Source organism: Lampetra planeri, chromosome 11 (genome assembly GCF_965212315.1).
Source record: "Lampetra planeri chromosome 11, kcLamPlan1.2.h2, whole genome shotgun sequence".
Lineage (NCBI taxonomy): Eukaryota > Metazoa > Chordata > Hyperoartia > Petromyzontiformes > Petromyzontidae > Lampetra > Lampetra planeri.
In genome coordinates, this window is record NC_136117.1 from 9,381,281 (window position 1) to 9,394,186 (window position 12,906).

Here is a 12,906-nt window from a genome sequence, read left to right on the forward strand (position 1 = left end):
GGGTGAAGGGTGAGGTTAATATTTTTTTTCCGGTGATTGTTGTTCCCGATTATTAAAAAAAAAACAAATTTACGGGCAGTCAATTTCAGTCCGCTAGCTCAGCCAGAGGAATAGATAAATAGACACATTGTATACATCGGCACAATTGTGATTCGTAATCAGTTTCTTTTGGGCAAGATCGTGTATGCATAATGTCAAACTGGAATGTTTAAAAGTAGGCACAATTTTTTAAAAAAAATTCGCATTTTTCTGAAAATTCCAATCAATTGCCATATTTACCCACATGACAACTAGATTTAAATCCGTGGTGGAGAGTTATAGTTAAATAAAATTACATTATACCTACTAGACGATCTAACCCAAAATAAACTAATCATTAATCAGATAAATTTGCAATTTTTGTCAAAACAAAAGAACGAGATAGAGGTAGGGACACATTCGTTGTATGTTATCACCAAATTTAGGCTGTCTTTCCAGTCCATTGCTAACGTCACTTGATCATCTTGTCACTGAGGGCAGCAAGGGTGCTCGTATGACCGAGATGATGGATTGTTGGCACGGTGGCACACCCGGGCAAGTGTGTTGTCGCAGTCTCACTCAAGCCGAAGAGAAACCAAAGTTATTTCGTCTTCACCTATCTGTCTCGGTGAAACCATAGTCACGATGTTAAACTCTTGAGAGATACGTGTGACACTGAGAACAGTTCTATGAATCGATGTCATCCACAGCACTTCAAGTGTCACTCAAATGGCTGCGTGGTAAAGGTCCGATGACATAATGTGCCGTGAAATGCTTTTTTTAATAACAAGATTCTGTCGCAGTGTTGTATTTGTACATTGCTTAAATCTTGACTTAAAGCTTTCGTGACTGCAGTAATTCATATTCTTTGGGTCTTTCGGTAAAGGCACGTAGATAGGTTCAAAGAAAAGATGAAAAAACTACGACGTGTCGATCTCAACACATGCTATTTTCATTTCCATCACCACCTACACATTGTAAAATACGACTACTATTACTGGTAATTTATTTTACCAGGTATTGCCGACTAAGCTATTAGCTCTTGTTCAGATGGGGCCTGTCCACACGTGATAGCCAATTGAAGTGGCTTATATCATCACACGTGGGAATTTATCAAATTATCTGAATTCTCTTCATGATGGCAATAATCACACACATACGCATGCGTTTGATCCACTTGAGAAGAAGCGCACGTTATTGAAATATTTGTAAATTACTTTGCAGGGCGTAGGGGACATGGTGGCATGAACTAGTTGCACAGGATGAGCTGCGATAAGCACCACGTGGAAGGTGGTGGCTCTGTTATGTGTGAACCCTGCATTGCGTTTGTCTTCTCTTGGTCTTCACATTGCTCCCCATTTGCGGTTCTGGCTTTGAGTTTTCCTGTTGTCATTACTTTGACTCCCTAGTAAAAAGAGCTTTTTCTGTAAACAAAAAAAAATATCCTATCATTTAAAAGTGCACTTCTAAGATTCTTAAAGGTACGTTTGTGAAATAAGTGATACTGTAAAATTAAGTACTGTATATGCAGAAGTAATACATACGTAATGCGTAACATCAATAACATTTTTAATGTAACATTTCCCACACAATGTATATGTGTTAGCTGTTGGGAGTTGTTATGCGCGGTTTATTTTGCGCATGGATGGAGTGTAAAAAAATAAAAGTTCCCATGCCTTACACCAAGATGTTGTTGGCAACATATATTGGGGAGTAGTAGCTCACGTACCTCGGTGAACTTTGTTATTCATTCAACAATTTGGTGCTGATGTAGGAAGGCGGGGGGCGGGGGCTCTGAGAGGGGACAAACCTTGCTTAACGATCGCTTTACTCTCTCCGAGTGAAATGAAACCGATGTAGAGGAGGCAGCGAGGGTGGTGATTGATGCAGGAGCCGATAGGCAAAAACCCAACTGAAAACAAAGTGGATTTTCGTTTCAAAGGCATGGAGAATTTGAAATGTTTGTGGTTTTAGGGGCATATTGAATACCCAGCTGCTGTCTCTGCCTTTGCACGGCAAATAGCCATGCATCTAACGTGAGTTATACAACATAACATTTTTTTTGAAAGCACACAACTTTGCAGGCTGACAATGGCGCAATCCTGTGGCTAAGTTGACGCTCCATTGCATTACAAATGGATGTGTTTTTAAAGGCAATAAAAATGGTGCTTGCTCTGTTGTAATGTCAATCAGCAATGTTGCGTGGGGAATGGCAATCTCTTGAGAAATGCCACGGGGTTTTTTTGTACGGCTTTTACCCGAAAAGAAGATAAAGCACATGGTGAGTAACGTAATAGGGCAAATGTATTTGTATTATTGGGCGGGTCCCGTTTTAAACATGAATGAGAAAAGTGTCTAGTTTGTAGTTTTCCGTGTGACAGCTGCCTGATGGAGGAATGAGCTCTCATTTTCTCATGGTTAAAATGCACTCCATCTGCTAACGAGATCAGACTAAGATTTGTCCCATTTACAATACCAAAAAACAATTCCCAGGCCGTTCAGGAAGTCCTTGCAAATGTTGTAATTGCGATAAATTGCAAGTCGGCTAATCATTTTAAATACGAAAATAAGCAATGATGGGATAGGAGGAAGAGGAAACACGTTTGCTCCTCGGATCCGTATGGATTGTTATACGATGCAAAGTTGCACTGAAACATGTGTGATCCATAAGAGCCATAGCAAAAAAGGATGTCTCTTAACTGGCGCCAGTTGAAACAGCAATCTACCATTATTCAGCACATCCTAAGGATACACAATAGCGAGCATTAAATGACACTGGAGTAGTGGATTAGCGCAAGACGGCTATATAAGTTAGACAAAAGAATGCACACGATTGGAATGGGCTTTAGCAGGTTTTCAGATTCAATTACTTGCATTCCACATGCACTTACTGAGAGTAGGCAAGCTCTTCATAGTGTTTCTCTTATTTTTTTAGTGTATGGTGACTGACCTATCTACGTTAAATTGTATTTAATTGCTGTCATCTGCACTGCTGTCAGGAGATTGTTTTCGTTATATTTTTTAACGCGTATATGACATTATCTTCTGGCATAACTCCATTAAGATCCACAAATCAAATGTTTACAGGCATACATTTCCATTTAATAAGCGATGAGGTCAAGAGTGAAAATTCACATTTTGATGGACGGTTTTGCTTTCTGTGCGAGTTATTGTTCTGCCCCATCACAAATTCGAATGGTAACGACTGGAGCGTTTGCGCGATTCTCTAGTAGTTCAAGCCCAAGAGAGAATTATTGGCAGTTCCTTGGCAGCCCCAACTGCGTGTGCTTTCGGATGTCCCAGAGCGGCCTCGGTGTGTGGCATCGGATTTCCACTCTCCTCCCCATGGCATCTCATTCTTGACCTTTCCCTGTCTTTGGGCTATTAGTGCGTCAGCATGGCTGGATGACGGTGCTGTAAGACTGACACGGATCCAGCAACGGCAACAAAAAAGTATTTCACGGCTCATTATTGAAATGTTCACAGTTTATTTGAAAAGTCGTTTCGTTTTGGACGTTTATATTTCTTGAAGTTTTTTTTGTGGGGGTGGTTTTGGGGGGGTGGGGTTAAGGCCAACCTTAAATAAACAAAAAAACCATTAGCATTCTTCATTTTAATAACATACCATTTATATTTCAGCAAGACAATTGTGGTTGGGTTTTTAACTATGTGCATGGTATTGTGAAGCCATCCTCTGCCTATTCATCTGTGACCTGTTGTTTCCAGGATTAGTGTTTTTCTTGAATGCTGCCCGCCCCCTCCACTGTGGGGTTTGACCTGGAAATGAATGCTTACGATCGGTTTATTTAAAAGGAACGTTGGCAAACAAACAGCTTCTGAAATCAAAGGGTTGACTGCACGGGAGCATTTTAAAACACTGCAGACATTCCGAAGCAAGCAGGACCAGAATTAACTCGGCCGGTAGCTAATGTGTGGGTGTTGTATGTCTGGCGCTATGGCAAATTCTGTTCCCACGTCCCACCCCAGGGCCGACGCCCTCTTTCCTTAGCTAACATTTTTGGTGGGAGTTTTACACTTAATTAGTTGTGCATAGGTACTCGGAAACGTACATTGATATGGTACGCGACTGCTGTTATGTTTGGAAAAATCTGTACGTAAATACTGCAAGGGAAATTGAACAGATCGGTTGACTTTCTCTCCGATGGGATTTTGGGGGTTGTACCTCGTGGCGTTTGGCATGATGTTAGACGTTTATCGTTGCACGTGGTGAGAGTTATTTCAGAAACTGAATGAAATTGGGCAAAACGTCAGACATCGTGCCGCGTAAAACACGCGGTCAGAGCGCTATACAGAGCAGCAACGGAAACCTCTTGCGGTAAATCGGTTGCATTCTTTGCGAACTGCTGAACGACATTATTGCGGTTCGAGATGAATAGTAAAATTGCTACAGCCATACAGAAAGTGCACGAACACATACATTTTTGTTATACACATGGATATGTGGCAGTACAAATTATACCAGACAATTGTTTGTTTGTAAAAAATAATTTATTAATGCAATGAAACTCATCAGTACTTCGTTTGCCTCAAATCTACGAATGACATGCCCACATTTTAGTATAACTTACTTTATGCATAAAAGTTCTATATTTTGTTGTATAGTTAAAAATGAAGAGAACAGCATTCAGGCCCTTAAAATATATGCAATTTACACGTTACAAGCTTTAATGACACTGAACGATATAAAGATCAAACATTGCAGGCATGCTGCATTCAATGAGATGCAACCCTTGTTCACAAGGGTTTTTCAAGGCGAATTTGTAACATAAATGATTATATTATAGTCTAATTTAAACAGCGTTGATCTCTTTCATATTATAATGTATTTGAAATCTGGTAGAACTTGCTGTGACAAGTTTTTTATCTGAACGTTTTGCTCCGGGTAGAACATAGAAAGCTGCTGAAATATTACATTTTATGCTGCAGCTTTTTGAAGTACTGAATTCAAATGCTTTTCTGCATTTTAATATAACATGTAAAAAATATGAACACCTTTGATTTCAGTAATCGGCTAACTACAAATACACAGATTAAACCGATACATTTGTATGCAGTCTTAACATTTCAAGTCTAAAAGTTAGGTTGACACAATACAGTGTACTATGAATATAATGAGGCACCTCCATTTTAATACACCTGCTCAAAAATGATTCAAACGAGTTTTCAAAATGTTTGTCCGAGTTGGTGAAATGTATATTTTCTCCAAGTAGTAGAATCGTATTTTTCTTTTATGTAGAAAAATTAATCTTCATACTACTTGTTGTTTTCTTTTAATAAGGTCGTCGTCCTCCTGCGCATGGTGGAGAGTGGTGACCAGTATTTGGTTTTATGTTAATGTCTAGGCAGTTGAGCCATGTAGTGGCTGCAAGAGTGATGTTGTGGGTTGTAGATGTCTGTGATGCTGATGTGACCTGTCGAAGTGGGCAGTGCCTCGGACAATGTGGTTCAAGGTTCGGCTTCGGCGTATGCAAATCGCAAACCTGGATCTTCTTTTCATTTTCCACTGGTGTAGGAGGTGGCCACATAGACCACCTGGCCACATCTCTCAATAATTGGTGACAAAATTGTATTCCGAAATGATTGTCTGCGTCCGCTAAAAATCCAGAATGCATGGTGAAACACTGGTGTTGCGAGTAAACAGAATATCAACACGCTGTACGTTACTAACGTTAAAATCTATGGAAATATTCAGTGTTGCGTAGAATTTTACACATGCAGGCAACTCTTGTTGATTTTCTTTGGGAATAGAAACTCTTTGGCAGCAGGCTTCATTCAGAGCTACGGTTACATATTACGGTTGCTTGTTTAAAATTGCTATACACATTAAATATATTTATAAAACTAAACATAACAAATATAAAATAGCTCCACGAATCCATAGCTAGCCCTGGTGGTGATAATTTATTCTATCAACATAATAATTGGCATTCAACAACAGTTCATTGTGCTTGAACAGTGTCATGTTTTCTGTGGGATCTGGAATTTTAATATTTACACTGTTTATATATACACATTCAAATCATATCAATATAATGCAAGCTTGGTCCGTGTGCATTTGTGAGCTTTGTACCATTGTTCAGAAAAGATGTGAACACGTGACCTTGTGCCCCCACCGTTCCTACCGTGGCATTCCCCTGGCCCCTTCTCTACAGGATGTTTTTCTAACCGTAAAGAAAAAAAAACATACCTTTAAAACACACCCCCGTGCCCCCTTAATTCTTAAACTTCCATTACCTACGGTAGTAGGCAGGGCAACTCTCTATTCAGCATGCTGGGTTTGCACCTGGCAATTGTGATGATTTAAGGTCCAGCCACGATAAGCAAGCTGGATTAGGGGCTAACCCTGGTCAGCACGGTAGGATCGTGGGGCATCTGCGCTGAGCTTGCCGGATTACTGTGCCATTCCCTACGTGGTGGTGGTGGTGAATGCCGCGCCCATGCTTTAGCTGGCCGGACGCTGCGTGTGCGGCCGCGCCACGAGGCCTGGCTGGAGGGAGGCGAGCGGGGCATCGGGGTGGCGCCGGTTGCGGCTTTTGCGCAGCTCCAGGGTGTGCTTCCACTTGTGGGTGGGACGGTGCGGCCTCCCCGGCGGTCGCTGCTCCCTCTGCCAGAGCCTCTCGCAGTATTCCTCCAGCGGCGGCAGGCCGTGGCGCAGCTGTGCGAACTCTGCAGGGCACACGCGGGTCGCGGTGAGCGCTGGTGGGTAAAGGAGCAGCGCTGCGCTTCTGTTTGCTCGTGCCGCTGCTGCTGCTGGAAGGGAGCTCCCTGGTCGAGGCAGCTCGAGGGAGCTCCCTCCTTGAGCAGGGGTCGGCAACCAAAATAACAAGAGCGATGATTTTCAAATTAGGTCTAAAAAAAAATTCACCCGTAAAAACAAAGTTTTTCACTATAAATCCTTTATATGCGTGGCGGCTAGAGTCCTCTCGTCCTCTGGCTTGAGATGGCTGCCACCTATGGGTCAGATGATTGCCTGCCACCATTAAGTAATTGGTAATTAAATATAAAAAAAAAAATCCTAAAAAGTGTAAAAAAAAATTCACGAAAAAAAATTGTCACGCACAACGAGTCTGTGTGCAAAATGTCAGCTCGATTGGATCACGGGAATTGGGTTAAAAAACGACCGAAAGATTTGCACGGTCGTAAGTGCGCAAGCAAGCAAGCAAGTGAACTTAATATAAAGGATTTAAAAACGTAACGTTTCAAGAGTCGAAATGTGTGAATACGAGACGGTGGTCCTTTTAATAAATGTCACGAAACCGTCCTTAAAGAGCCGCGTGCGGCTCGAGAGGCGAGCCCTGCTCGAGGGGGTATCCGGCCTATTCGTCAGATATCTTTGAAGAGATGGGAGTACCCACGCTATGGCTTATCACATGCGACTTGCCGATAGACTAACTGTGGTGTGTTCCAGTTTCCTGCTGGGTGGATAGAGGTGGGCGGGGGGGGGGGGTTAAGAAACTTGCTCCATTGTTTCAACTGCCAAATGAGTAGAATTATCTTGGTGACCTCTGGATTAAAAGTCCAATGTGTTAGCCATTACACCAAGCAGAATGCTTTTAATGAAGAAAAATACTAATTATTTACCCACGTATGCCCCAAATGAGTCTCAATACCGTTTCTAAGGAGGGTCAGGCAGTGGGATGTTGGACCAATAACATCGAATGAGCGTTTGGCTTCATGTGGGTGGAAAACAGAGTGACTGAAAAACATCGCATGCAGCACACTGCCTGGCCACCTTGCAGTCCCCCACCTACAACAGCTGACAAGCCCTGGTGGTCACCCATCCAAGTACTAACCAGATTCAACCCTGCTTCCCTGCTTCACTTCTGTAATCCGATTAACTAAGGGCACATTCGGGCACATTGGTGTACGGTGATTTTTCTGCATTATTTTGCTGTCTTTTCTTGGATTTTCTGTTTGCACATAGTCACTTTAAGATGTTTTCTTGTTCATGTTTTTTAAAATCCTTTATATTAAGTTCGCTTGCTTGCTTAGGACCGTGCAAATTTTTGGTCGTTTTTTAACCCACTTCCCGTGATCCAATCGAGCTGACATTTTGCACACAGACTCGTTGTGCGTGACAATGCATCTTCGTGAAATTTTCTTTTCAAAATTTTACACTGTTTAGGGAATTTTTTAAAAATATTTAATTACCAATTGTTTAATGCTGCCAGAGGACGAGAGGACTCTAGCCGCCCCGATGCCACGCATATAAAGGATTTATAGTGAAAAACTTTGTTTTTACGGGTTTACTTGTTGTTTGTTGCGGTTGCACCCGATTCAAGAGCCGAATGGCTCACAGGGCTATACCTAATAAATGAACTTTGAACTTTGTGATGTGGTCATGGGCAAATGTTGCAATCAGTCACCGTATGAGTGGGGTTTGCTGTTAACTCAATGAAACGATGATCTGCCATCAACGTTCCATTGTGAACCGCGTTTCACAGTTCACAAACATTTGTTAGTCGTCACGCTGTGTGGAAATTTCGGGAGTTTTTTTTTACATTTAGAATTCCTCCGAGCGGAAACACATTTGGTGAGAAGGCAAACACAATGGAACCTGTGTCACATTAATTGCCGGCAGTTTCCATACGAAGGTGTTTGTTTATTTATTTGTTGACAAATAGCCTTTGTGGAACACCGTGGTTATTATGCCCAGATGGTTCAAGTGATTGATATACAAATATAGCCTTTTTAAACGTTTCAATATGTGAGTGTGGATATTTTTCCCACCAAAGTTGCCATTTGTTACTCAAATGAGTGATCTAATATTAAGACAGTAATATAAAAGCCCAAACTAGCATTTTTTATTTTACCATGCTATTTATGTACGTATGTTGATCTTTTTCACACGATACATAGCCAACCATGCTCATCCAGAGATAAAGATAGGTTTTGTGTATATATATATTTTTAGTGTTCGAAGTCCTACAATGTGATGTTGACAAATAAGAATAGGCTTTACCCTTTCTGGCAATAAAACAGGTGTTAGGATGTTCAAACAATACCTTTTGCAAGGAATCCGGTTTACATCATTAACAGGACGTACTCGTGTTAAACATACAAACATAACTCTAACACATGCGTTGTCTCTGAAACTGATTGGCCCACACCAGAGACAACCTTCGTGGCTGTGATACTGCCAAAAAGGGTCCCGCGACAATGCGATGTTGATCGGGTGGCTGCGAGTAGCTCGGCCTCCCACCTTTGTAGTGCTGCCTGAGGTCAGTGACGGAGGCCGGCAGGTCGCCAGCGTCGTCGACGTCGTCGCTCCGTGCCAGGGCCCCATCGGCACGCTCCGCGTTGATGACGCGCAGGCTGAGCCGCGCCACGGTCTGTGCGAAGGTGTTCTCGCGCGCCACGCACAGGTACAGCCCCGCGTCCTTGCGGTGCAGGCGGCGGATGAGCAGCCCGCGCTCCAGCTTCACGATCCGGCTGTCCGTCTTGATCTGGAACGCAAGCGGCCGCGCGGTGTTCACGCGTTCTGTCTACGGCAGTGTTCTTCGCTAATATTCAGATGGCGGGGGGCGGGGGTGGCGGTGGCGGATACTTTCGCCGAGAAGACCTCAGTGGTGTGAGGGCCCGCCACACATTTTAAACCATTGGGGGATGACGGCATGATGAGGGGTGTATTCACATTTGTGTGCGTATTGTCGGGGGCCGCATGTCGGGGGCCACACTAAAGGCCATCAGTGGCTCGCGCGCTTTGCAATGAAGAACACCGGAACATGGGTTTGTGAACGGGGCTGTCATGCGAAACGGATATTAGGACTGTGGTGGAAAGAATAATTGCAACAGTTTATTCAGTATTTACTCCTTGGGCAATAAAGGACCCTTGAGGGACATTTTAAATTGCAGAGGTTTAAATGTGGAATCGATTTACCAGCTGTCCCTGATGGAGATTTTTTTTTAGTTGACGCCTTCAATGCACTCGACCAGTGTACATCTCCGTATTGACAGCCGCACCGTAAGTAGTCAAATGCATGGGTACACCTGATGGGCAATCGACCATTGGATGATTTTCATCTCTGTTGGTGGTCCGAAGCAAGTGGTGGACATTATACATTCTTACGGCTGGGACCAGTTTTCCCCAAAGCTTAATAATGTTACTGCCCAGCATGGCTGTCTACGTATGGTGCGAAAGAAGTTCTACATACATATGTGGTATTCAACAGGTGGCAATCATTTTACTGACCCTGGAGAGAGGACATCAGTTCATGGTCTCATGATTGGGAGTCCCTAGGTGCTCTAACAACCAAGCTGTTCTAAAAGCTATGCATATTACAGCGTGTGACTAAATAATCCGGAATGTGCCTGATCGCATCAGATCGAATAGGCTAAGCAGGGATTTGAGTCTGGATAGTGCTTGTATGGGTGAGGACGATATGCAGCAGATTTCTGGAGGCTGTGGGGAAAAGTGGTTGCCAGCAGAGGCCAGTGCAGCAAAATCCACGGTTGTACTCTACTCCTATGCTACCTGGAAATGTCCCCCCCCACCCCCCACTTCACCAACCTTCACTGAACCAGCGTTTGATTAATATCGCTCAGTTCATGGTCCGCACAATTTGGAGGTCCTCATTCACCGCTGGATTGACAAAAGAGTGTATATATGTGTGTGTGTATATATGTATGTATAATAATATGGTGGGGAGCGGTCGTGTAGCGGTTAGCGCGCTGCGCTATGAACCTAGCGACCCGGGTTCGATTCCCGCTCACAGCCAACACTAGTGACGATTATCTGAACCGGTCCTGGGCCTCCCCTAGGTCGACTCAGGCTTAAATGAGTACCTGGTGCGGTGTGTAAACATCGCCACTGGGGATACAAAGGCGGTCGGGCGTGGTGCTGGCCACCCACCCCCTCGTGTACCGTGCCGGCATTCATAGGTGCTCGCGACCAGAACTTGCCCCAACAGTCTGTTAAAGGCTATACGGGACATCTTTGTATATATGTGTACGTATTGGTAGAATCAATAATGTACATGTGCTCATGCGTATTCATGGCCTGAGCCATAATTACGGTTGTTCCATTATTGCCAGTGCAGCTTGGAACAACATCAATGCAACAGAGTTTAATTTCACTGCCGGCAGCCTTTGAGCCTTTGTAGCACGTGATGAGTAAGTCTCGGTCGTGGCACGTGCACAGATTATGAAACGGATGCAACCCAATAAGCCGTTGTATTGGGCATGTCCTTGAGCGTGGATAAAATGAGTGTTAAGGTAGGATTGTAGACAGTGACAATGATGTAGGTCTCAATAATCCCCCCCCCCCCCCAACATCATTCTGCATTGACCATAGGCAATTAACTAGCTAGGCATCACCATTCAATACATCAAATAATAATTCGCGTCGTTGAAGTTAGACAGAGGTTACAATTGTTCAACTTTAAATCTCGAAGCATTTCTAAATACACGTGACCGTGGAAAAATCCTCGAAGTTCAGGAAGCATAAATTGCTCTGGTCTGCGGTCCAGTAAGCGGTGAATTGCAATTTAACCATGTTATTGGTGAATTGCCAGTTTCGTTTATAGAATGTGTGGCGGTAGTGAGTGGCTAGCGCGCCGCACTACAAACCCTGCCACCCGATATTGTGTTGCTGCTCACAGCCGCCAACAACAATGACGATTATCTGAATTGGATTGGGGCATCCCCTAGGTGGATTCAGCCTTAAATGAGTACCTGTTGTGTTCTGTAAACATCAGCATTGGGAAGACAAAGGGGACTGGGCATAGTTCTTGCCCCACCACATGTTCTTGAACCATGTATGGTCTTTATAGGTGCTCGCTAACAGCAATGCCTACAGCAGGCTATGTTAGCGGGGTAATTGCTGTATTTATATATCCTGTGTATGGAGTGATGACACTAGTATTGGATGGTACTGCAATCCCATAAATCTGGGTTTGATTCTCAGCTATGGAAAACACGAGTGGCAAATATATGAACCTAAATAATCATGAGTGAAGTCATAGAGAATGTAAGTAATCATATTATCTCGAGATAGCCTGTAGGTCCATTGTGCCTGAAATGAGTTGTGTATTTTAAATTGTGTACACCACTATCGCCGGAGAGATGACCCACATTCTGATTTTTGTACAGCGTCTTGAGATTCACTCGCATTTAGAGTCTGTAGAAATCCAAACGAAGTGCTGTTGGGACACCTAGGCAGGTCTGTGCCATGTCAGCATTAACCAATGCTTGCCGACAGCACTCGCATCGAGTACATTGTTTTGTCCATACATTTCTTTGTAGAAACCCAAAAAAAGCTTTAAGCATATACACATGTGAACTTATTGAACATGAATCCTCACTGCAACGGTGCATAATTTGCGCAGACGCTCAGGCACAAGTAACCGCCTTTCATCTGTAAAGCATTTATCCCAAGCGTATACACGCGCGCTCTCAAGGATACACGCTAAAAACGAAACCTCCTGAGAACATCAACAAAGGATTAGACGAGTCGCCATAATTCCTCCAATTGTCACCCGCGGGTTCAAAGGTTGGCCGTTGGTCAGCCGCTAGACTAGCAAAAGTCAACAGGGACGTGTACACAACAGTTACCTCCTCCTGCTGCTCGTCCTTGCTGTGTTGTATAAACCAGACCACGGAGGCCTGGTGTGACTTTGGCGAGCACTCCAGGAAGGTGGAGTTGTGTTCCATTCCAAATATGATCTTCTCTTCGGTGTGGACCACGTTTGACCCTAGAGGAGGTGGGGGGAATGTTGTGCGGTTAGTCGTGACATAATCGGAGACTACTTTGTTGTGAAATATCCGTCGATCGTGGCGGTGTACGTGGGTTCACCACTCAGTTTAGATGTTTAAATGGAAGTTGGTCAGTTTTTTTTGTAGCTTTGTGTATAAATTGTTAATTCGTGA

General features: G+C 43.6%; 1 protein-coding gene and 1 long non-coding RNA gene across 2 annotated transcripts in view; one reads left to right on the forward strand and one right to left on the reverse strand.

The window, feature by feature from the left end:
• Nucleotides 1–1,273: 1,273 nt before the first annotated feature.
• Nucleotides 1,274–12,906, forward strand: part of LOC144721282 (uncharacterized) — a 30,113-nt gene continuing 18,480 nt past the window's right edge. Inside the window, exon 1 of the long non-coding RNA XR_013585875.1 lies at nucleotides 1,274–1,499. This is a non-coding gene — a long non-coding RNA (uncharacterized LOC144721282). The remainder of the gene's footprint in view (nucleotides 1,500–12,906) is intronic.
• The window catches only part of LOC144721281 (semaphorin-3D-like), a 44,172-nt gene continuing 35,774 nt past the window's right edge, over nucleotides 4,509–12,906 (reverse strand). The window contains exons 17-19 of the mRNA XM_078598778.1: nucleotides 12,592–12,731; nucleotides 9,242–9,485; nucleotides 4,509–6,705 (exon numbers count right to left, since the gene is read on the reverse strand). Of these exons, the coding sequence (XP_078454904.1) occupies nucleotides 6,482–6,705; nucleotides 9,242–9,485; nucleotides 12,592–12,731 (608 nt within the window). The 3' untranslated portion in view covers nucleotides 4,509–6,481. The remainder of the gene's footprint in view (nucleotides 6,706–9,241; nucleotides 9,486–12,591; nucleotides 12,732–12,906) is intronic.